This window comes from Saccopteryx leptura, chromosome 2 (assembly GCF_036850995.1).
Source record: "Saccopteryx leptura isolate mSacLep1 chromosome 2, mSacLep1_pri_phased_curated, whole genome shotgun sequence".
Classification (NCBI taxonomy): domain Eukaryota; kingdom Metazoa; phylum Chordata; class Mammalia; order Chiroptera; family Emballonuridae; genus Saccopteryx; species Saccopteryx leptura.
The window spans coordinates 104,754,624-104,779,344 of NC_089504.1; the positions used below are offsets into that span (position 1 = coordinate 104,754,624).

General features: G+C 38.1%; 1 protein-coding gene across 1 annotated transcript in view; it reads right to left on the minus strand.

Annotated features, from left to right (window-relative positions):
- Nucleotides 1–24,721, minus strand: part of METTL25 (methyltransferase like 25) — a 115,102-nt gene that overhangs the window by 63,221 nt on the left and 27,160 nt on the right. Inside the window, exons 4-5 of the mRNA XM_066368465.1 lie at nucleotides 23,303–23,902; nucleotides 20,311–20,458 (exon numbers count right to left, since the gene is read on the minus strand). Coding sequence (XP_066224562.1) covers nucleotides 20,311–20,458; nucleotides 23,303–23,902 — 748 coding nt within the window. The remainder of the gene's footprint in view (nucleotides 1–20,310; nucleotides 20,459–23,302; nucleotides 23,903–24,721) is intronic.

A 24,721-nucleotide genomic window follows, 5' to 3' on the forward strand; every position in this document is an offset into this window, starting at 1 on the left:
ATGTTTTTTCTTACCTTGTCTTCCAAATTGCTCATTTGTTCTTTTGCTTTGTGCAACCTACTGTTTATTCCTTCTAGTGTATTCTTATTGTAAGGCACCATATTTGTCACTTCTGACTGGTTCCTTTTATGGTTTCTATGTCCTTTTTTATGCTTGCTATCTCTTTGTTGACGTTTTCACTATGTTCCTTGAGAATCTGTATAACCATTAGTTTGAGCTCTATATCTGATATATTGCATACCTCCATTTTGTTTAACTCCTTGTCTAGAGATTTCAGTTCTCTCATTTGGGGCCTGTTTCCTTGTTTCCCCATTTAGGCTACTTCTTTGTGTCCATTTGTATGTATTAGATATATCCATTATGACTCCTAGGCTTTGTGGGGTGGCCTTAGATGGTAGATGTTCTGTGTGGTACAGTGGTGCAGTCTTCTTGATCATCTGAGCTGGGTGCTCCAGGAATGTCCCTGTGTGAGTCATGTGGGCCCTCCTTGTTGTATTTGAGTCTTGACTGCTATTGGTCCATTGTGCATGGGATTGACCTTTGGACTGGCTGCTGGAGTCTCTACCCTAACCACAGCATATGAACTGTTGTGCAGATGCTGACCACAGGAAATGGAATTCCTTCAGCTAGGTTTGGTGCCTGACAAGATCTCTCTTTGGACATGGTGCTTGTGAAGCTAACTGGATTCTCCTTATGTTGTCTGAAGCTTGTCACTAGGTATGTTGGTCCTGGGTCTCTTGGGTGGGACTCTGGTGCAGGACAATGTAAGATGCTGCCTGTGACTTGCTCTTGCTTATCATTTGGAGCTATAAGCGATCCAGTTTGTGACCGCCTCTGCTAGGCTTGAGTGCACGTGGGAAGGACCAACCTGCAGTCAGACTAGCTTTTACCAGCACTGATCCCATAGAAAGGTCAGCAAAAGTTCCAAAATAACCTAAGATCAACCTCTGGCTGCCTCTGCCTGCCTGTTAGTCATAGTCACTGAAATAGGCTCTGGTGAAATCAGGAGGATGGAGCCTGTGAATCTGCCACAAGGGGGAGGTGCTCGTCAGGCTTCAGGGAAGGTGGTAGGTGTGGCCCCTGTCCTTGAGCCACAGATCTCAAGCTGTCCTGGATTCTGCCCTAACCTCAGCTGGGTGGAGCCAGTAAGAGTGGGGTGAATGGGGAATCTGGACCCAGAGGGTGGGACCATCAGAAGCCAGGAATGTAATTCTATTGAGTCTCCCATGAGCAGAACACCCCGTCAGTTTCATGGATAGTGTGTGGGAGGATAGCCTACTCCTCAATGCCAAAAACTGAGCGACCAACACCCCTTGAGTCTTCCCTGACCTCTCCATTCTGATCAAGGTAGCTGACTACTCAGCAGAACCTAATCTCCACTGGGTGGGGAAATTGCTTTCTTCCAGATTGATGCCACATGGTGGGGTATCCTCCACCCAAGAAATATGGCATCTATGGTGGTGGAGGATGACTCAGCACAGGGATCTTGGTGGCTGTCTCTTCATCTCTCTCTCCAGACTCACAAAACCCAGATTCTCCTGATGTGACTATAGTCTGCTCAGCCCTCTCTTTGCCAGAGCCCAGGGTAAGAGGCTTCAAACAAGATTTTGGGTGTCGGCTTTAAGAGGGTGCCTGCATCTCTGTGGACTCCCGTCTTTTTCTGGCAGACAGAAACCTTACTGCTTTTCAGGCCTGAATGTTATATAGGCACGTCTTCTAGACTCTGGTGCTCTAGGCTGTGGAGCACAGCTTGAGTTGAGGTCCCGCAACTCTCAGGGGAATTCCCCTCACAGCGGAGACTGCTTGTGGGAGTGGGGCCACCCTTTTCACCAGTCTCAGTGTTGCTTCTTCTATGAATTCTTGGTTATAAGACTCCACTTAGTCTTCAGTTGGTTATTCATAAAGATAGCTCTTAAATTTAGTTATAACGAGAGATGACGTCAGAGTAATGGCGGGGTAGGAAGCGATACCGATAAATCTCCCCCAAAACTCAACAAGATCTTCAACCAGAAACAGAAAAACCTATACTTGGAGCTTCCAGATGCTTCGCAATACACCCAAAGGTATGATTGAGTGAAAAATTGGCTAAATATATAACCAAACCCCGAAGGAAATAGGGAGTAAGAAATGCTCTGCCTTCCTCACTAACCTAAACAGGGCGGCTTTCTCTGGTAACTGTGAATATAGAAACTGAGGCGGGCAAAGGGGGTGAATACAAACGGCCGAACCAGGCTGTGGCACGGAGATCCAAGCCGAGGAAAATCTGATCCTGTGGCAACCCGGGCAATACAAGCTAACACTCGCGCCAAACCCAAACAAAGAAAGACAAGCGGCGCGGCCATTTTACCCGGTCTCCTGGTTGGTGCACAGTTAGTGGGTGAGAGATTTCTTCCTAGGCCCCGGGAGTCAGTGCCCGTGTTGCCCCACGGAGAGGCAGGGTCAGAGGCCTTTCTGTGGGCTGAGGGCAGAGTCTCTGGGCAGCCCCAGCGCCCTGGGAAAGCCACGCACGGGAGGGAGTGAGAACTAATTCCAATGGTGGAGATTTTCCTTGCCGAGGGTGTTTCACTCAGAGGGAAAGCGGCCGGCCTCATATCCTGGTTTGCGCGCGCAGATAAGGAGTGAGCGATTCCTCCGAGTGCCTCGGCAGTGCGCGCCCGTGTCATCGCACAGAGGAGCAGAGTCAGGGGCCTTTGTGTGGGCCAAAGCGGAATCTCGGGCCGCCCCAGCGCCTTGCAAAAGCCGCGCACGGGGACGGAGCGAGACTCAATTCCAACGCTGCAACTTTTCCCTGCAGTCGGGGGTTTCACTCAGAGCGTGAGACTGCTGGCCGGATATCCTGGTCTGCGCGCGCAGCCAGTGAGTGAGAGTTTTCTCCAAGCGCCCCGGAAGTGGGCACCCGCTTGTGTTACCGGACAGAGTGGCAGAGCCAGAGGTCTGTGAGTGGGTGGAAAGCCCGCCTGATTATGCTAGCAGCTCTGACTGACTGAGCCTTACCCAGAGCCCTGTGCTGAGTGGAAATAGAGTGGGGAGTTGCCAGCTCTTTGAGCCTCTTACTATCCAGGCAGAGGCAGCAGCAACCCCATAGCTGGATTATCAGGCTACTAATTGAGGAAGGAAAGACTAGGAGAAAGGCTCCAGGAACACGGACTCTCTCACTGTCGGAGCCTATAAATGCTAATAGCCTCGACTGCCAACGAGACTAAAGCACAATACATGACATTGCCATAGAGACTTATCAACTGCAAACCTCCACCTGAGCGTGGCAAAGGGGCAAAACCCGGGGTACAGAGTCACCGACCAGGAAGAGGGAGACAAAAGAAAAAGCAAGAAGATAACCTCTCAAAATCAAGAATAATCTGCAGACTTTATAACCTATCCCATTTTATTATATTTGTTCGTTTGTTTCTCTTATCTTCATTCTTGATACTTTTTTTTTTCCTCCTCCAATTTGGCCGATTAACTCTCTACCGGTCTTACTCTCTCCTCTCCTTGAACTACACTACCCATAAGTGTTACATCTCCCATTATCTTTTCTCTTCTCTTCCTTTCTCTCTAAGAGGGTTGCACTCCAAAACCCTTAACTCTCTCTCTCTCTCTCTCCTTTCTTTTTTCTTCTTTTAGTGGTTCCCTCTTTTTTTTTCTCTCTCTCTCTCTTTCTTTTCTCCCTCTATATTAGTTTCTTCCTTTTTCCTTTACATCTCCTCTCATTCAAACCTCAATAACAAACAAATTATCTTATCTGGGACTCAAACTTATGTTTGTGGCATTTTGGGGGGTTTTTACTTCACCTTTTTAACTCACTAGCAGTGCTCCCATCCCTGGCTCTCCATATTATCTAGTTCTTGTTCCACTAAATACAATAGTAATTTTTTAATTTGTCCCCCCATTTTTCCGTTTTCCTCTTAATCCTCTCATCATAACTCTTAGACAACCAACACCTAAAAGCAAATCATTTTATTCTTGACCCAAATTTTTTCCTTATTTGCTTTTTGTGGGTCCATACGCTCTTTTTTTTTTTTTTTTTTTTTTGCCCCTTTATTACTTTTCCCCAATTCAGGCCCTCCATCACAGGCATTGTTTGTTATAATTCACAGTCCACCACAAGATTTTATCAAGAAAGAGGGGAGAGGAGAGGAGAGGAAAAAAGGAGGGGGGGAATAATTTCTTTTTTCTTTTTTTTTTTTTTAAATTTTTATTTTATTTTATTTTTCTTTATTTCATTATTAATTTTTTTTTTTAAAAAACAACTCTTTTCGATTTTTTTTATTATTTTTTTAAACTTTTTATTCTGTATTAAATCTCATTAATACTATCAACAAAACCACCCTCAGATGCCATTAAGGAAGAGAAAATCGAATATCATGGATACAAAAGAAAGAGAGGTAACACAGCTAGATGAGGAAAAATCAATGGAGAAAAAATTTAATATATTGGAAACCTTGGAGCTAAATGACAGAGAATTCAAGATAGAAATCCTAAAAATCCTCCGAGATATACAAGAAAACACAGAAAGGCAATTTAGGGAGCTCAGAAAACAACTCAATGAACACAAAAAATATATGTCCAAGGAAATTGAAACTATAAAAACAAATCAAACAGAGATGAAAAACTCAATTCACGAGCTGAAAAACGAAGTAACAAGCTTAGCTAATAGAACAGGTCAGATAGAAGAGAGGATTAGTGAAATAGAAGACAAGCAACTTGAGGCACAACAGAGAGAAGAAGAACGAGACTCAAAAATTAAAAAAAATGAGATAGCCCTACAAGAATTATCTGACTCCATCAAAAAGAATAACATAAGAATAATAGGTATATCAGAGGGAGAAGAGAGAGAAAATGGAATGGAGAACATACTCAAACAAATAATAGATGAGAACTTCCCAAGCCTGTGGAAAGAACTAAAGCCTCAAGTTCAAGAAGCAAACAGAACTCCAAGTTTTCTTAACCCCAACAAACCTACTCCAAGGCATATCATAATGAAATTGACACAAACCAACAGCAAAGAAAAAATTCTCAAGGCAGCCAGGGAAAAGAAGAATACAACATATAAAGGAAGGCCCATTAGATTATCATCAGATTTCTCAGCAGAAACTCTACAAGCTAGAAGAGAGTGGACCCCAATATTTAAAGTCCTGAAAGAGAGGAACTTTCAGCCACGAATACTATACCCATCAAAGCTATCCTTCAAATATGAAGGAGAAATAAAAACATTCACAGATACAGAAAAGATGAGGGAATTTATCAGCAGAAAACCCCCACTCCAGGAATTACTAAAGGGGGTTCTCCAATCAGATACAAAGAACAAAAAAAAACAGAGCCACAAGTAAAAGCTCCAAGAAGAACACAATAAAACCAAATTTAAACTGTGACAAAAACAAAAAGAAAGAGGGGGAGAAGATGGAGATTAACAGTAGCAAAGGACGATGGAGTGCAAAAGTACTCACAAAATAGTTCGCTACAATGAACAGGGTAGGGACCCTTTTCATTATTCAAAGGTAACCACCATTGAAAAAACCACCACAGAAGCACATGAGATAAAAAAGATAGCAACAGTGGAAAGATGTATGGAATACAACCAAATAAAAACAAAAGATAGAAAAACAAAAGAGAAGGATCAAACAAGACACAAAACTAACAGAAAGCAAGATATAAAATGGCAATAGGGAACTCACAAGTATCAATAATTACACTAAATGTAAACGGATTAAACTCACCAATAAAAAGGCACAGAGTAGCAGAATGGATTAAAAAAGAAAATCCAACTGTATGCTGCCTACAGGAAACTCATCTAAGTAACAAGGATAAAAACAAATTCAAAGTGAAAGGCTGGAAAACAATACTCCAAGCAAATAACATCCAAAAAAAAGCAGGTGTAGCAATACTCATATCGGATAATGCTGACTACAAGACAGGAAAAGTACTCAGAGACAAAAATGGCCATTTCATAATGGCTAAGGGGACACTGAATCAAGAAGACATAACAATTCTTAATATATATGCACCAAACCAAGGAGCACCAAAATATATAAGACAGCTACTTATTAATCTTAAAACAAAAACTGACAAAAATACAATCATACTTGGAGACCTCAATACACCGCTGACGGCTCTAGATCGGTCATCCAAACAGAGAATCAACAAAGACATAGTGGCCTTAAACAAAACACTAGAGCACATGGATATGATAGACATCTACAGGACATTTCATCCCAAAGTGACTGAGTATACATTTTTCTCCAGTGTACATGGATCATTCTCAAGAATTGACCATATGTTGGGCCACAAAAACAACATCAGCAAATTCAGAAAAATTGAAGTTGTACCAAGCATATTTTCTGATCATAAAGCCTTGAAACTAGAATTCAACTGCAAAAAAGAGGAAAAAAATCCCACAAAAATGTGGAAACTAAACAACATACTTTTAAAAAATGAATGGGTCAAAGAAGAAATAAGTGCAGAGATCAAAAGATATATACAGACTAATGAAAATGACAATACGACATATCAGAATCTATGGGATGCAGCAAAAGCAGTGATAAGAGGGAAGTTCATATCACTTCAGGCATATATGAACAAACAAGAGAGAACCCAAGTGAACCACTTAACTTCACACCTTAAGGAACTAGAAAAAGAAGAACAAAGACAACCCAAAACCAGCCGAAGAAAGGAGATAATAAAAATCAGAGCAGAAATAAATGAACTAGAGAACAGAAAAACTATAGAAAAAATTAATAGAACAAGGAGCTGGTTCTTTGAAAAGATCAACAAAATTGACAAACCCTTGGCAAGACTTACCAAGGAAAAAAGAGAAAGAACTCATATAAACAAAATCCAAAATGAAAGAGGAGAAATCACCACGGACACCGTAGATATACAAAGAATTATTGTAGAATACTATGAAAAACTTTATGCTACTAAATTCAACAACCTAGAAGAAATGGATAAATTCCTAGAAAAATACAACCTTCCTAGACTGAGTCAAGAAGAAGCAGAAAGCCTAAACAGACCTATCAGTAGAGAAGAAATAGAAAAAACCATTAAAAACCTCCCCAAAAATAAAAGTCCAGGCCCTGACGGCTATACCAGCGAATTTTATCAAACATTCAAAGAAGACTTGGTTCCTATTCTACTCAAAGTCTTCCAAAAAATTGAAGAAGAAGCAATACTTCCAAACACATTTTACGAAGCCAACATAACCCTCATACCAAAACCAGGCAAGGATGGCACAAAAAAAGAAAACTACAGACCAATATCTCTAATGAATACAGATGCTAAAATACTAAACAAAATACTAGCAAATCGAATACAACAAGATATTAAAAAAATAATACATCATGATCAAGTGGGATTCATCCCAGAATCTCAAGGATGGTTCAACATATGTAAAACGGTTAATGTAATACACCATATCAACAAAACAAAGAACAAAAACCACATGATCTTATCAATAGCCGCAGAAAAGGCTTTCGATAAAATACAACACAATTTTATGTTTAAGACTCTCAACAAAATGGGTATAGAAGGAAAATATCTCAACATGATAAAGGCCATATATGATAAACCATCAGCTAACATCATATTAAATGGCACTAAACTGAAGGCTTTCCCCCTTAAATCAGGAACAAGACAGGGTTGTCCACTCTCTCCACTCTTATTTAATGTGGTACTAGAGGTTCTAGCCAGAGCAATCAGACAAGACAAAGAAATAAAAGGCATCCATATCGGAAAAGAAGAAGTAAAGGTATCACTTTTTGCAGATGATATGATACTATACATCGAAAACCCCAAAGAATCCACAAAAAGACTACTAGAAACAATAAGCCAATACAGTAAGGTCGCAGGATACAAAATTAACATACAGAAGTCAATAGCCTTTCTATATGCCAACAATGAAACAACTGAGAAGGAACTCAAAAGAATAATCCCCTTCACGATTGCAACAAAAAAAATAAAATACTTAGGAATAAATATAACAAAGAATGTAAAGGACTTATATAATGAAAACTATAAACCATTGTTAAGGGAAATCGAAAAAGATATAATGAGATGGAAGAATATACCTTGTTCTTGGCTAGGAAGAATAAATATAATCAAGATGGCTATATTACCCAAAGCAATATACAAATTTAATGCAATTCCCATCAAACTTCCAATGACATTTTTTAAAGAAATAGAGCAAAAAATCATCAGATTTATATGGAACTATAAAAAACCCCGAATAGCCAAAGCAATCCTAAAGAAAAAGAATGAAGCTGGGGGCATTTCAATACCTGACTTCAAACTCTATTATAGGGCCACGACAATCAAAACAGCATGGTATTGGCAGAAAAATAGACACTCAGACCAATGGAACAGAATAGAAAGTCCAGAAATAAAACCACATATATATAGTCAAATAATTTTTGATAAAGGGGCCAACAACACACAATGGAGAAAAGAAAGCCTCTTCAATAAATGGTGCTGGGAAAATTGTAAAGCCACATGCAAAAGAATGAAACTGGACTACAGTCTCTCCCCCTGTACAAAAATTAACTCAAAATGGATCAAAGATCTAAACATAAGACCTGAAACAATTAAGTACATAGAAGAAGACATAGGTACTCAACTCAGGGACCTGGGTTTTAAAGAGCATTTTATGAATTTGACTCCAATGGCAAGAGAAGTGAAGGCAAAAATTAATGAATGGGACTACATCAGACTAAGAAGTTTTTGCTCAGCAAGAGAAACTGATAACAAAATAAACAGAAAGCCAACTAAATGGGAAATGATTTTTTCAAACGACAGCTCAGATAAGGGCCTAATATCCAAAATATACAAAGAACTCATAAAACTCAACAACAAAGAAACAAACAATCCAATAAAAAAATGGGAAGAGGATATGAATAGACACTTCTCCCAGGAAGAAATACAAATGGCCAACAGATATATGAAAAGATGCTCATCTTCTTTAGCTATTAGAGAAATGCAAATCAAAACGGCAATGAGATACCACCTCACACCTGTTCGATTAGCTGTTATTAGCAAGTCAGGTAACAGCAAATGTTGGAGAGGCTGTGGAGAAAAAGGAACCCTCATACACTGTTGGTGGGAATGTAAAGTAGTACAACCATTATGGAAGAAAGTATGGTGGTTCCTCAAAAAACTGAAAATAGAACTACCTTATGACCCAGCAATCCCTCTACTGGGTATATATCCCAAAAACTCAGAAACATTGATACGTAAAGACACATGCAGCCCCATGTTTATTGCAGCATTGTTCACAGTGGCCAGGACATGGAAACAACCAAAAAGCCCATCAATAGATGACTGGATAAAGAAGATGTGGCACATATACACTATGGAATACTACTCAGCCATAAGAAATGATGACATCGGAACATTTACAGCAAAATGGTGGGATCTTGATAACATGATACGAAGCGAAATAAGTAAATCAGAAAAAAACAGGAACTGTATTATTCCATACGTAGGTGGGACATAATAGTGAAACTAAGAGACATTTATAAGAGTGTGGTGGTTACGGGGGGGAGGGGGGAATGGGAGAGGGATAGGGGGTGGGGAGGGGCACAAAGAAAACAAGATAGAAGGTGACAGAGGACAATCTGACTTTGGGTGGTGGGTATGCAACATAATTGAACGACAAGATAACCTGGACTTGTTATCTTTGAATATATGTATCCTGATTTATTGATGTCACCCCATTAAAAAAATAAAATTATATAATAAAAAAAAAAAAATTTAGTTATAACTCCAGTTTGATACTGAGAGGAAGTGCTATAACCTCCACCAACTCTACTGCCATCTGGGATTTTCCTGGATTTTTCTGCATACTAATGTTAGCAGCTAGCTGCCTTTTTTAAGGAAAATACTTCTTTAAAAAATTTTTTTTTAAATATTTTATTTATTGATTTTTAGATAGAGGGGGGAGAGAGAGAGAAGGGGGAGGAGCAGGAAGCATCAACTCCCATATGTGCCTTGACCAGCCAAGCCCAGGGTTTCAAACCAGCAACCTCAGTGTTCCAGGTCGACGCTTTATCCCACTGCGCCACCACAGGTCAGGCCAAGGCAAATATTTCTTTTAGGTTAGTGCCATTTGTTTGTTCTTACGATTTCTGGTTCATGTTCCTTTCTCCACTGTTCCACTGTTAGGATCCCAGCGAATCTCATGGTTGAGAATCACAGGTTTTGACAACATCTATTTTTTGGTCATGTTGCTGTTCTGCTCAAACGTTCTCTCATATGAGGGCTTTAAGGATTGACTACTGCTTTTATTTTCTACCTTATATCACATTTTTCTACTTCATATGAATTAGGTTGCTACCTAACTATATAGTATTTACCATCTTTAATGAGTGACCTGCCACTCCTAACTTAACCCTCCTCTCCACACTTTTGTCTATCTAAATCCTACCCTACAAAACTCAATTTGAAGGTTACTACTCTCATAAAGCCTTTCTTGATCTCCTAACAGGAAAAAATCTTCACTTTCTAGCTGAATGGCTTTTTTTTTTTTTTAGCAGTTATCATATTCTCTTTTTTCCCTATCTCTAAGAAATCACATAAACCATATACAGTCATATATAATTTATAAGTCATACATAGTCACATATAATTTATAAGTTATGTGTAGTCATGTATAATTGATATCATGTACAGTCATATATAATTTATAAGACATGTACAATTTGTTTTGATTGTCAGTGCTATGATTGTTGGCTTATTGTACATTGTACATTCATTGTACATAAATACAGTTACAGTCACAAGGTAAAAGTTTCACACAAAGGAGAAGCATCCAGAACAAGACCTCAGATTCATCTATACTAGATAGGTTATCACAAAGGATCTCAGAATACAGATCCATAAATTAGACAGAAGTCTATTTCCCTCTTGTGCAGAGGAAGGCAGACCCAGATGGGAAGGGCTGTCCTGTCAACCTTAAGAGCTGGCTATCAACGCTGGTATCAAGATTATTGCTATTGGTTAGTCAGAAGAACAGGTAAAATAAATAAATAAATAAATAAATAAGTTAACGGGGTGGTAAGCAGCTTCCTTTTAAATAAGTTTCATACATAATTTTGATTCACCTAAGAGACTGGTACTGTAGTTGTGTGGCTGAGTGGTATTTGCTCTACTAAAACTAAGAGGGGTTATAGTATTAAAAGAAAGATGTAGACATTGGATACAATTACATTCTGCTACATATACATGTTGTTGCACTCCTCAGTCTCCTCCTTCCAGTGCCTTATTTATGCATTAATATCACACAGACACACACATGGGCAGAGAATACAAACTGCCTACCAATATTCAGATTCTCCTTCTTTGTCATTCACAGAACTGGATTTCATTAGAAGCTGCATTGTGCTCTTAAAGGATACTGTTTCAGATGGGAGAAGGTCTTCCATCTTCACATTTCTTTCTATTTGGACAGCAATGCCTAGAGCAGTAGTAGCAGCTATTATGTAAGCATAAATGAAAGGCAAAAAAAATCTGCAGAGACTTTGGACCTCACAGTGTTAAACTATAGGAACCAATGTCAGCTACTACCTCACAGATTTTCTGGAAAATAAAGAAAATAAGTCCTGTATGGTTATGCTATGATAGTTCCACTTCCATGTATTTAGAAATATTTATTTATAAAACTTTCCCAAAATATGACTGCTCATACACAAAACAATCTAAAAGTATTAAACATGTTTAAAACTTTGGCCTAAAACGTGGTCCTTCCTTAGTGTTTCCTATCATGTAAGTTACATCATCACCTACCCAGTGACCCAACACAAAAAACTGATAATCCTTGACAATTTCTTCTCCTTTATCTCCCATTCCCTTAAAGATTCTTAAGTGTTTCTTGAATTCTTCTAATTTATTCTATTCTTACTACTGCTGCTCTAACTTGAGTCCTCACCTTTGTGGTCTCAATTTGTGAGAGTATGTCCTATGAATTCTATGAGACTCTCTTCTGCACGTCTAAGTAGAAGTTCAATCATTTGTACCCTAATGCTTGAAGGGCTATAAAAACAAAGCTCAAGAATGTCATGGCACACAAACACCCTTGTAGTTTCCATCTTCCCATCATCTTTGTGGGCTCCTGAATTCTTCTATATATAGTTTTGATAAATACTATGAATCTTACCACTATTTCAATGCTTTTACAAAGGTAAATTAAACAATATTCATTACTTTTAGTTGAATGGGGGGCATACAGGATACATACATATATTTTATAGCTATATAAATCTAAATATAGATATTCATACAGGGTGTGGCAAAAGTAGGATTACAATTGTAAGTATGTGGAACAGTTCATTGTATTACTTATTATTGTATTATTTTCCATATAAACAACTGTAAACCGACTTTTGCCCCACCCTTTATATTTAGTTTTTTAGCTTATGTTCAGTAGATTTTAATCTGTAGACATTCCAAGGGCTTGACCTTGGAGTATTTCTCCACAAGGATTTGAATTTGCCTCTACGTGGAGCTGACTGAAGATGGCTTTATTTCATTCAAGGTCTTAGTTTGGTATGGACTTCTCAGGATCAGCGCCTCTGCCATGGAGAAGCCCAGCAGTAGTCTGTACATTGCAGGGTGACAAGCATTTGCCGCAGGACACTGTCTGCAACCTATGGCTCTGCCTTCCCTGCTCTGGTTTCAACTCCGCTTCTTCTTTCTTCCCCTTCTCTCCTTTTAACTCTTTGCTTTTGATATTTCTTGACCCACAGAGAATTTCTTTATTTTTTTGTGGACTCAGCAATGCTTACAAAAATATACACTCTAATTTAGCCAGGATCTAGCTAAACTGTAGTAGGAGGGTTTCTCAGAAGAAATCACATCCCCACAGTGCTGAAATGGAAGTCAAATACATGCTTTTTGAAAAGAGAAATCATGATTTATTCCACTACATCCTCCAAATTTCCAGCACTAAAAGCCCATAGCAAATAGAAAAATTTAATAAAATATATATTTATGATATAGAAAATACTGTTAAGTCTTCACTGAAAAGACAGCAATGGCAATGTTGCAAAGATGGGATTACAGTGGTCCCTTGTCTATTGTGGGGGTTAGGTCCAGAACCCCTGCGATAGGCGAAAATCCATGAAGTAGCGACCTTATATTTATTTTATTATTTATATATATTTTAAGGCTTTATAAACCCTCCCCACACTCTTATAAACCTTTCCCATACTCTTATAAACACTGTCTATGCTCTTAAACACTTTCTACACTCTTAAACCTATGTAAAATCCCGCGATACAGCAAAAAATTCACGATACAAAATTAGACATATACAATTTAAAAATTCGCAATACAGTGAGACTGCAAAAAGTGAACTGTGATATGGCGAGGGACAACTGTAATTCAACCTCCAGATACCTTTGTAGGTAAAGAGACTCTAAGTTTAAAGCAATGATGGGGGTTGGGGGACTAGAAAAAGATGAGGGAATTAAGCAAAAAACAAAACAAAAAACCCAAAAAAACAGATACAGACAATACTGTGGGGACTGCAGGAGGGAAAGGGGGTGGGGGAAGGGGGAAGAGGGTAGAGAGATAGACAGTGATGGAGGGACACTTGACTTGGGGTGGTGAACACACAATGCAATGTACAGATAGTGTATTGTAGAGTTGTGTAGCATCTGAAACCTGTATAATTTTATTAACCAATGTCACCTTAATAATTTCAATAAAAAAATTAAAAAAGAAATTTAAAGCAATGAAACCAACTGTCAATCCTCAGAGACAGAGAAGATGACCACATAAGTATTTAGCTTTCTCCCTTAAAATTCCTACTGATACCATAAGTTGAGATATAGTAGCGTAGCTATCATATACCCTAGACAAATTTGTTTGATACAAAAATGGCAGGACCAGGTTTAAAGGTACCATTAAAAGATGATCTACAGCCCTTCCCTAGTTTAAAAAATAAAAAAAGAAAATGGAGGGATCTTTGGGGGAATTGCCTTAATGTCCTGTAATATATTAAGGCTGGGAATAAACAGGAAGGTAGACTAACAGCTTTCAAGCATTACATCATTTCTATTTGACTATGCTGATCTGCAGTATTTTGGAAAGCACCAATAGTACAAGGCTCCCTGGCATTGGGCTGGGAGGAGGTGAAGAAAGACCAAGCACAAATCTATTCCCTGACAAGGGCTGCTCCTAGAAGGGGCTCCTAATAAGGTCAGGGATACTATCTGATGTGACTCTGGAGGGTCCCAACTCTTCCTCTACCCCTCCTGCACTCCTAAGACTCTGAGATGATTAGATCAGCGGTCCTATCCGATGGCTTTAGGAGACCCCTGTGTTTTGGTGGTTTGACCCCCGCCAGGGGTCGCGACCCACAGGTTGAGAACTGCTGGATTAGATAAATTTACAGGAAGAGTAAAATTACCTTTCCTCCCTTGGACTGGGCCTGCAGGACACAGAGCACTACCACCAATTTCTGACAGAGAACACACTAGCATCAACAAATACATACAGAGGACCAAGTTGGGGGGCAGAGAAAAACAAGTGATGCTCTTGCCTTATGTTCAGTTTTAAGAACAACAAGACCAACAAAAAGTTCAGAAAACCCTCTAGGAGACATGTTCTCATGCCTAGTTTTTGAGAACTCTGTCTCATATCCATTACTCTATATAGGGAATTACTGTAACTAATTTAGATTTAGATTCACCTATTTCTGCAGCGACAGAAGGGCTCAGTCTTCCCAATAACCGATGCCTGAACAAAACCATAGTTCAGTTAGGAATAAAAGATGTGTAGATCTGAATAGGTACACTGTGTTTCCTATAGCATGTTTCTAACCTTTCTGGGAAAAACCACCAAAATAAATCCCCCAACTTGTAGGGCATGAAATAATGTGTAAGTATTGAAAAAATAATTATAATAATCAATGTGAAGACAAAACAATGAAACATGTCAAGCTTGGAAAAATATATATTCTATAAAGCACTGCAATAAAACTGTTTCTGGTATTTCTTGTTCTCCTAGGAACTACCGGCTCATAATGTATAAATATTTAAAAGCAGTTTTTAAAACATATGGTATAACTTCAGCATTCATAACGGCTCAGAAAGCTTTGAGGTCCTTTTGAAAATTGACATTCATGAAAGACCACCTCCATGGTCTACCACAGTGGATTGGGTAAACATATTCATGTAAAACACATAATGTTTACATAGTACATATCATCATAAAACGTTGCAGTGTACATACCAGACTTTTCTAGTATACTATGTTGGACTATTAATAACTCAAATTTACATCCCAAAGGGCAACATTGCCCCAATTCAAACTCCAAAACAGCTGTGCAAACAAAGTGAGGGTGAGGGGCAGGTGTGTAAGATGTGAAGGGAGAGACACATGACATACTTGAGCATTCAGAGATATAACTCCATGGCACCTCGTGCTGGATATATGACAGGAAATATGCTAAGCCTGTGCATTCAAACATCTGGCCTTATAAGTTAGTTAAATATAATGATCAAACTGTATAGTGGTAGATTTCTATTTTAGTAAGGAATACTAGTACTATATAATATATAGGGGTGGGCAGAAGTAGGCATATAGGTGTATGTGAAACAGTTTATTCTTGTACTATTACTTATTAATTGTATTATTTTCTACATGAACAACTGTAAACCTACTTTTTCCCACCCTGTGTGTTGTATAAAACACCAGACTACATCCATATTCCATCTATCCAAAGAGTCACTGCTAAACAGTCCAGAACAGATTGCCACTGTCGGCTTCATACATATACAGACACACACCTATTCATCAATACAGTTAAGCTGTCAAAATTCTAGTGATACAATTATCTTGGACATTCCTTGTTGGTTCTAGATTTTTTTCTGCCACTGGTTTTGTCTAGTTTCTAACCCTTAACTTAATTGTGCATTTATGACCTGGTGTCCAGCCCTCTATTGTCGCAGAGACAATGACTACTCAGAGACCATATGTAGTGCAGCAAGGGACCTAGGGGAGACTGCCTCACAATCCCCTATCAGGTCCTCATGAGACAGCCCTGACCCCCAGTTCCTTACAGGTACTTATTGATACACACAAGATAGAAGCTGTGACAAGAATTAGGAAGTCAGGAAGCAGAGAAGAGAAAGAGGTGAAGAGAATGAGGAAGTCAGGAAGGGAAACTTCTTTAGAGCAGATTAAAGGGCAATGGAGTAGCTCAAATGTCCCCATCTATTGTTTAATAAGAATTGCTAATTCTATTTCTATCCTGCTGCATTAAGCACAGTACTGCCTTCAGTACCTTTGTGGAACCACTGTGGCCTTTGCCTCAGGGCACTGAACTCTGTTCCTGTTCTATGTTCTAACTCTATGTTTGGTCTCCCCTGGTTTTCACTCTGAGCTCTATACCTCAACGATTTTGGGGAAGCTGTTTACTCTCTCTCTCTGCACTCTGGAATTTGATATGCCCTCTGGGCCCTTCTGGGTTCAGCCTTTGGTATAAATCTGCAAAGTTGTACATAAGTAGAGTTCACATAAGTCTTGCATGGGAAAGATTGAAATAACTGTAAATAATCTTGAATATATTTCTACAAATCATCTTCTCGAATTCTGTATTTTTCTTCTTATGAAACCATAATAAATATCCTGTTTTCACCTGACCTGTGGTGGCGCAGTGGATAGGGCGTCAACCTGGAATGCTAAGGTCGCTGATTAAAAACCCCCGGGCTTGCTTGGTCAAGGAACATATGGGAGTTGATGCTTCTCACCCCTCCCCCCATCTCTCTCTCTCTCTCTCTCTCTCTCTCTCTCACTCACTCTCTTTCTCCTCTCTATGATGAATAAATAAAAATTTTAAAAAATTCTGTTTTTAACCATGTTGTTCATCAAAATTATCTATAAATCTTCTAAAATTACTTATATTCAAAAGATTATACATCAGGTCAGAAAGCAGGCCCTACATAGTGAAAGTAATATATTTGATTCAGAGGGGCAACTGGAGTTGAAAAATGCTGTTTATAAAAATTGCAAAAGATGGTTCATATCTCTTCTCTTGTACTATAGCCAAGTTCAGCCAAAACAAAAAAGGAAATAGGGTTGTGAGAAAGAGAGAAATGATAAGTTACCTTTCCTACCTTGTTTTTGAGATGAAAAAAAAAAATGTGGCAGTCCAAAGCAAGGCAAAACTGCAGCATAAACTGAGGTTGTTTTTGTTATTTCTATGACTTAGCTACATTTTTTTTTCTCCTATCTTTCGGTTGTCTAGCTCTTTTCTCAAATTCCAAAATATTTGAAGGTACTCATGTTTATATCTTTCCGTCTAGCTCATCTTATCATCAGTCCTGTTTCTTCCTGCTTAGTTTTGCTTTCCTGACATGCACAACTCCCAACTTTGTTCATTTCAGGTGTGTGTGAGGAAAGCACGTAACAGTAAGATATTACTATTAACTTTTGCCACTTAAGCCTAGTATTGTTTACCTGATAATCTCAACGACTGTCACTGGTTAAGATATTTTTGACAAGGAGGCCCTACCATGAATTGACCTTGCCTACAAGAATGGGAACGGAGGTTTTGTAGTGGCCAGTCACTGTTTCCCACACCTTTCCAGCACTTTTCTTCTCGGAATCCCAGGACCAAATATGCCCTATGAACTCTGCCGTAGTAAACTACAGCAACTTCCACCCTGGAGAAGAGAAGGTGAAAGTGCCTCTGCCCAGGCCAGATCTAAGGTTGATGCCTGATAATCTGTTAACTGAGCAGCTTCCATTTCAAGTGGAAAAACGTGGAGATCTTTTATCAACAAAAAATTTCCCAGAAGTTCAGAGAAACAGTGACTGTGGAAGGCAAAGAAAAGGAAACTTGATTTTTAATACTTATCATCTCATGCCTTTGTGTGTCTGTAACACTCTTCCCAGTTCTTTGTCTGATTAACTTCTACTGATCTTCAAAGACACCACACAAGAATCTAGTGTGTACATATATATGTTTATTCTTTCCTGGAAAGATACACAGGAAACCAAAAGTATGGGTTGGGGAATTCACTATTTATTTTTGTTTTACATATCTTTTAATATTATTTGAATTTTCTATTCTAAGTGATTTTTTATAAATCAAAAATGTTACTAACAGAGATTATCTGGATTCCTGCGATTAAGGGCTATTTTTACATCCCTTAAGGGTGAAGATGGGGCATCATACATTTTTATATCACCCTGCTTAGCACAATGTGCGGCATAGCTGATATTCAATAACGTTTGTTGAACTGAACTTTGCTGTTCATCTATTTGTTTTATTGTTCTTCTTTCCCAAATTATTTTTTAAGAGCCCCTTTCCCATCTCCCTTTATTATACATAATAGTGCCAAGTACACTGTCTTTTATCTTCCACTAGTATGAAATGCAGCTGCCAACGCAGCAACCATGATTTTTATTTTCTATTTCTAGTTACTGGTTCAAGAGTGAGGATCTGCCACACAGTGGGATGTACTGAAATGGGGCCTGAGGCCTGACGACACCGTGCAGTGGCTGCAAGGGCCCAGCAGGACTGCAAAGGTACCGCCTAGAGAGGAGAGAAGGGCTTTTGGAAGGGGAAGGCATCGTTAGGGGCAGGATGGTAATGAGGAAAGAAGGAAGCAGGCAGCAGAAGTTAAATATTTTATACTGCAGGACACTACCTCTGAATTGAGAGACACACCAATTGTCTACACCTACTCCCAATAGAGCCGATTACTAAAGAAAGTCTTCCATTTCACCGCACCTACAGAAGAGGAAGCTCTTGAACTAAGAATCATACTCCCCTTACATAGAATCTTATGCTATGGTTGTTCTAAAAAAACATTACATGTTTAATACTTTAAAAGTTGTAAAAATGTGATTGTATTGAATTTTTTTTTCTTTCTTTTAGGTGGTACAATGGGTATAGCACTGATGCTAAGGTCCCCAGTTCGAAACTCAAGGTTATTGGCATGAGTGCAGCTCACTGGCTTGAGTGTGTGATAATGGACATAATCCCAAGATCGCTGGCTTGAGCCCAAAGGTCGCTGGCTTGAAGCCCAAGGTCACTGGCATGAGCCCAAAGGTTGCTGGCTTGAGCAAGGTGTCATTGGCTCTGCTTGAAGCAAATATGAGTAGATGCTTCTCACTCTCACTCCTCCCTCTCTTTCTCCTCCTTCCTCTCTCTCTAAGAAGGATTGTAATACAGTGTAAATATTTGGGTATATACTTCAGTATAATTATTTTTTTCTATTTTTAGTTTCACTATTTTCTTCAAGTTTTTATCTCGAAGATTTTTGTACTTTGAGTTAGAAAAATGAAAAGAAAAACATACATCCCTCATCTAAATCAAACTATTGTTAACTTTTTGCCAATTTTCTTTCTTTCTCTCACTCTGTAGATCTCTATTCAAAATTTTCCTTTTGTACACCTTTCCTAAAAAATAATCTTACGCCACCTTTGCTATCCTGAGGATGACCTGTTCCACCCATATTTCAGTAGAATTACATAATCAAAACTCTTATGTCTTAAACACAATTACATAAAAAATTAAAAATTTCCTATTCATCTGGATTTTAAAACTGAGAAAAGAAAAAAAAACCATATGCACACAACATCCTGGCTTAAAAATCCATAGCAAGGACCACTGGATGCTGACTAAGATTTCAACAAACTAATAGAGAAGAGAATTGCTAATATTAATCGACTAAATAACCATCTACTCTGAACCAGCACCTCTGAAACCATATCGTTTTAAGAGCTATAACACAAAAAGAGCTGCTCTGGATGAAGGTACTGGGGATGCTTTAACTCCTGTTACGAACTTTGCTCTTCAGACACCATGTCAGTCCAGGGAGCACAGTCTGAACACCATAATTTTAATGCAATTGCAGTTTTGCAGCTTTTAAAAATGATAGTATGTTGACTCTTCAAAATACAGCAAGAAATTTTTTTCCAAGAAATATCAACTTTCCTTACAAAACAAAAAAAGTTCTGAAAATGAAACCAAGCCTTGCAACTCTATATTAATCAAAAATAACTTTTTACTATTTTAGTAGATGTACACCTTACAAGTATTTTTAAACAGAAGTTCTCTAAAATATGTATCACATAAAATTTTCAAATGTTTGCGGCTTTCAGTATTCGCTAAGACCACTTAATGACCAAACTATATAAGGTGACAGTGCATCAAATTTCAATTGCTATAACATTAAAATTGCAAGAATATCAGATATTATTCTAAATGTTGATTCAAAATGACAATGTCAACAACAAAAAACATGAATAGATAAAAAGTAGCCATTATACTGAAATAAATGAAATTGTGAGAAATGGGAAACTTTGTACCTTTATGTGGGTTTTCAAATTCTTCAGATAAGAGGTGGTAGCAACAACCCACACTGCAAACTCCCTTGATTTCAGAATTGGAAGTAAATATTCGCAGAGTGTTTGGAGCAAGATCACCGCAAGTGTGTAGACCTACCATCAAGCAATCCTTTTAAAATGAGAAGAAAAATAAATTTTGGCAATTGAGAAAGGGCTAGAAAGACATTTCAGGTGAAGATTTTAAATACAGAACAAATTCTACCCAGAAAATATTACTTTTTAAAAAGATTTTTATAAAAAATAAGCATTCCGTTTATGGACAAAATGACTATCATCATTTATCATAACTGACATACTTTTGAGTTGATTTTTCAACTGTGTTTGGGTACTTACCCATTTGAATTTTCCTTTTTCTGTTTTACAACTAATATTTGCTTAACAACTAGCTAAAGTAAAGACTGGACTAATCAGATGTAGCATGCACTACTATGACAAACTTGTGATTTGAGACATATTTATACCTTACTAGTCAATTTTCTTAATTCACTTCTTAACAAATTGCCCATTAAAATTGATAAAAAAAAACTGTCATAAGTTTACTTAGTTCATTCCTACATCAGCTATCGCAATTTTATATTCAATATAAAATTTTTTGCTCTAAATTCTACATCAATTTTATGTAAACATTCTCCTATGATCTGTTTCAAAGACTAATTGTCATGTATACTCACACTGAATGGATACAGCTGCATATACTCAGGGAATCTGGATCAATAAACCAAGTTTGTTTTAAATCTTCAGTGGCTTAATTTCCTCATTTATAAAATGAGGATAATAATGGCACAAGCACTTTGAAAAACTCTGGCAATCTGCCATGAAATTAAAATATATACTTACTCTATGACCTACAAATCCCACTCTGAGCTAATTATCAAAGAGAAATGAAAACATGTCCACACAATTTAAAAATAGGCAGAGGACCTGAACACACATTTCTCTTAAGAACACATAAAAACGGTCGACAGATATATGAAAAGATGCTCAACTTCACTAGCTATTAGGGAAATGCAAATCAAAAGTACAATGAGATACTGCCTCACACCTGTTATCAACAAAACAAGTAACAAGTGTTGGAGAGGCTGTGGAGAAGAAGGAACCCTCATTCACTGCTGGTGGGAATGTAACTGGTATGGCCTCTATGGAAAATGGTATGGAGGCTCCTCAAAATTTAAGAATAGAGTTACCATATGACACAGCAGCCCTTCTTTTGGGTATGTACCGGAAAATTTTGAAAACATTTATTTGGAAAGATACGTATGTTCAGGGCAGCATTATTCACAGTGGCGAGGGCATGGAGACAACCAAAGTGTCCTTTGATAAATGACTGGATAGAGATGTGTTTTATATATGTGTATATATATACACAATGGAATACAGTAGTACAATCATAAAAAAACGATGAAATACTGTCAATATAAGCTAGACCTTAAGAATATCATGCTAAGTGAAATCAGTCAGTCAGAAAAAGCTAAGAACTATATGACTTCATATTTATATGGATATAAAACTGAAAGCAACACATGAACAAACAAGATAAATGAAAGTTAACAGACAAGGACAACAGAGGGCAGCAGGGGAGGAGGAGTCAAGAGCAGAGGGGTCAAATATAACGGTGCTGGAAGAAGATCTGACTTTGGGTGGTGGGCACATATTGCCATATACAGATGATGTATCATTGAAACGTACACTTAAATCTACACAATCTTTGTTAATGTCACCCCAATGAATTTAATTTAAAAAAGAATTTCTGAAAAATTTAATAAGCAGAATATTACAACTTCAAAGGCTACTTTGTTTTACCCCATTCAGGGCACATAGGAGAAGTGACCATCTGCTTTCTCCACCCCTCCCCTTCCCTGTTCTCTTTCTCTCTCTCTTCCCCTCCCATGGCACAAATGGTTGGAGCAAGTTGGCCCAAGGCACAGATGATGGTGCCAGGGCCTTGGCTCAGGCGCTAAAACAGCTTGGTTGCCCGAGCAATGGAGCAGTGGCCCCAGAAGGGCAGAGCATCACCCGTAGGGGGCTTGCCGGGTGGATCCAGGTCAGGGCTCAGGTGGGAGTCTGTCTGTCTGCCTTCCTGCCTCTTACTTAATAAAAGAAAAAATTGTTATGAAAATATAAAACAAAGAAACAGAAAAAGGCTACCTGGTTTTTAAGACAATGAATGAAGCCAAATGATTTCTTGAAGCTCCTCTACAATATTGTTTTAACACACAATGTTGACTTTAAGAAAGATTCTCTTTCACTTATATAATTTGACAACTTGTAGTTGAGAAAAAATTAAAATTCTTTAAGAATACTCAGAAGCTACATTTGCTCAAAAAATTGCATATTTGGTTACCAAGGCTAGTATTAAATATAATATTGCCCTAGGACAATGGTTAGCAAACTCATTGGTCAACAGAGCCAAATATCAACAGTACAACGATTGAAATTTCTTTTGAGAGCCAAGTTTTTTAAACTTAAACTATACAGGTAGGTACATTCCTTACCGAGGTAGCGCCCGCACGGGATATTTTTGAAAGAGCCACACTCAAGGGACCAAAGAGCCGCATGTGGCTCACAAGCTGCAGTTTGCCGACCAGGGAACTAGGATATCTCTTTACTTCAAATACAAATTAAAATGTACGAGTTTTCTTGTATTGGAATTTTAACAATCCCTAAATTGCATAATAACTTAGCTTACTAGCTCTTGTGCTAGAACTTGTTTCATTTAGGAAGCTTGAAATGAATGAAGGGTACTCTATTTTGGCAAACTGTAACTGTCAGATTTTGTACTCTTACAGATTTTGATAGCTGTGAGAATCATAAAAGTCTTCATATGATTATCTTAGTGCTTGAGATTAATGTAACTGCATAAGATATGCAGGTTAAACAAGGTATTATTAAATTTTAATTTTATGACTTAGAGCAGTTTTATAAATCATATTTAGAAATTCAAGAGTGAAATCACCTCTAGATCTTTAATAATATCATGTAGTTCTGAATCAGCAGTGATAAAAGATGTTAAAGGTGAGTATATATTTGATTCATTTGACTTTGATGTTGTTTTTCTTCTCCCTTTATTCTCTTCAGACATTTTATTCTTGGGTATTTGGGATGAAGATGTAGATTCTATGGCATTAATGGGCAAAAGGTCTGTAAGAGAAAAGGCGTTTTCAAAACACAAATTTCCTTCTTGGTGTGAATAAACACGTAGGTTTTCCATTTGTGTTCTGATGTTAGAAATTACAGAGCTCGAAAAATCTGGCAAAAAAGCTGATGTACACATCATTTCTTGGTTCACAGGATTGTTGTTACATATTCCTTCAATATCTTCTTCATTTTTATTTTGACCTTGCATTTTCTTTTCTTTTGCCATTTTTAATGCCAGTTCACTGACATCTAGTTTTGACTGGGTATGATACACTTTCCAATGTTTCTTCAATTTCCTGTTTCTCTCTTGAGCTCCATGCGTATTGGTATTTGAGGAATCAATTCCATAAACTTTTAAGCCATACTTCAAGGACAAATAGGAGCTTAAGTAGCCTTTTCCAGAACCTAGATCAATCACCTAAAGAAAAACAGAATGAATTAAAAGATTTTAAATAGTAATAAAAAGCATTCTAGATCTATTTTCTAAGAGAAAGTATACAGCCTGGCCTGTCGTAGCAGAGCGGATAAAGCACCCCTGGCACACCGAGGTCGCTGGTTTGAAACCTTAGGCTTGCCTGGTCAAAGCACATACGACAAGCAATTAATGAACAACTAAAGAAAAGCAACTGTGAGTTGAATCTTCTCACTACCTCCCCATAAAATCAATAAAATTATTTTTAAAAGAAAGTAAACACATGGTTGTATAGTTTATACAATCTGTTGTGTTTTTTTAAATTAATTAATTAATTAATTTATTTTTTACAGAGACAGAGAGTGAGTCAGAGAGAGGGATAGGCAGGGACAGACAGACAGGAATGGAGAGAGGTGAGAAGCATCAATCATTAGTTTTTCATTGCGCATTGTAACACCTTAGTGCTTTCTCATATGTGCCTTGACCGCGGGCCTTCAGCAGACCGAGTAACCCCTTGCTGGAGCCAGGGACCTTGGGTTCAAGCTGGTGGGCTTTTTGCTCAAACCAGATGAGCCTGAGCTCAAGCTGGCGACCTTGGGGGTCTCAAACCTGGGTCCTCTGCATCCCAGTCTGACGCTCTATCCAATGCACCACCGCCTGGTCAGGCACAATCTGTTGTTTTATATTTTAATGTTTTGATCTCTATTAAAAACCAACCACTCTCATCATTTTTATTTAACTTTTTAAGAGGTTCTAGACAGTATAAAAAGTCAAGAAAAAAATGGGAAAAATCATAAAAATTGGAAATAAAACTCTTTATTCATA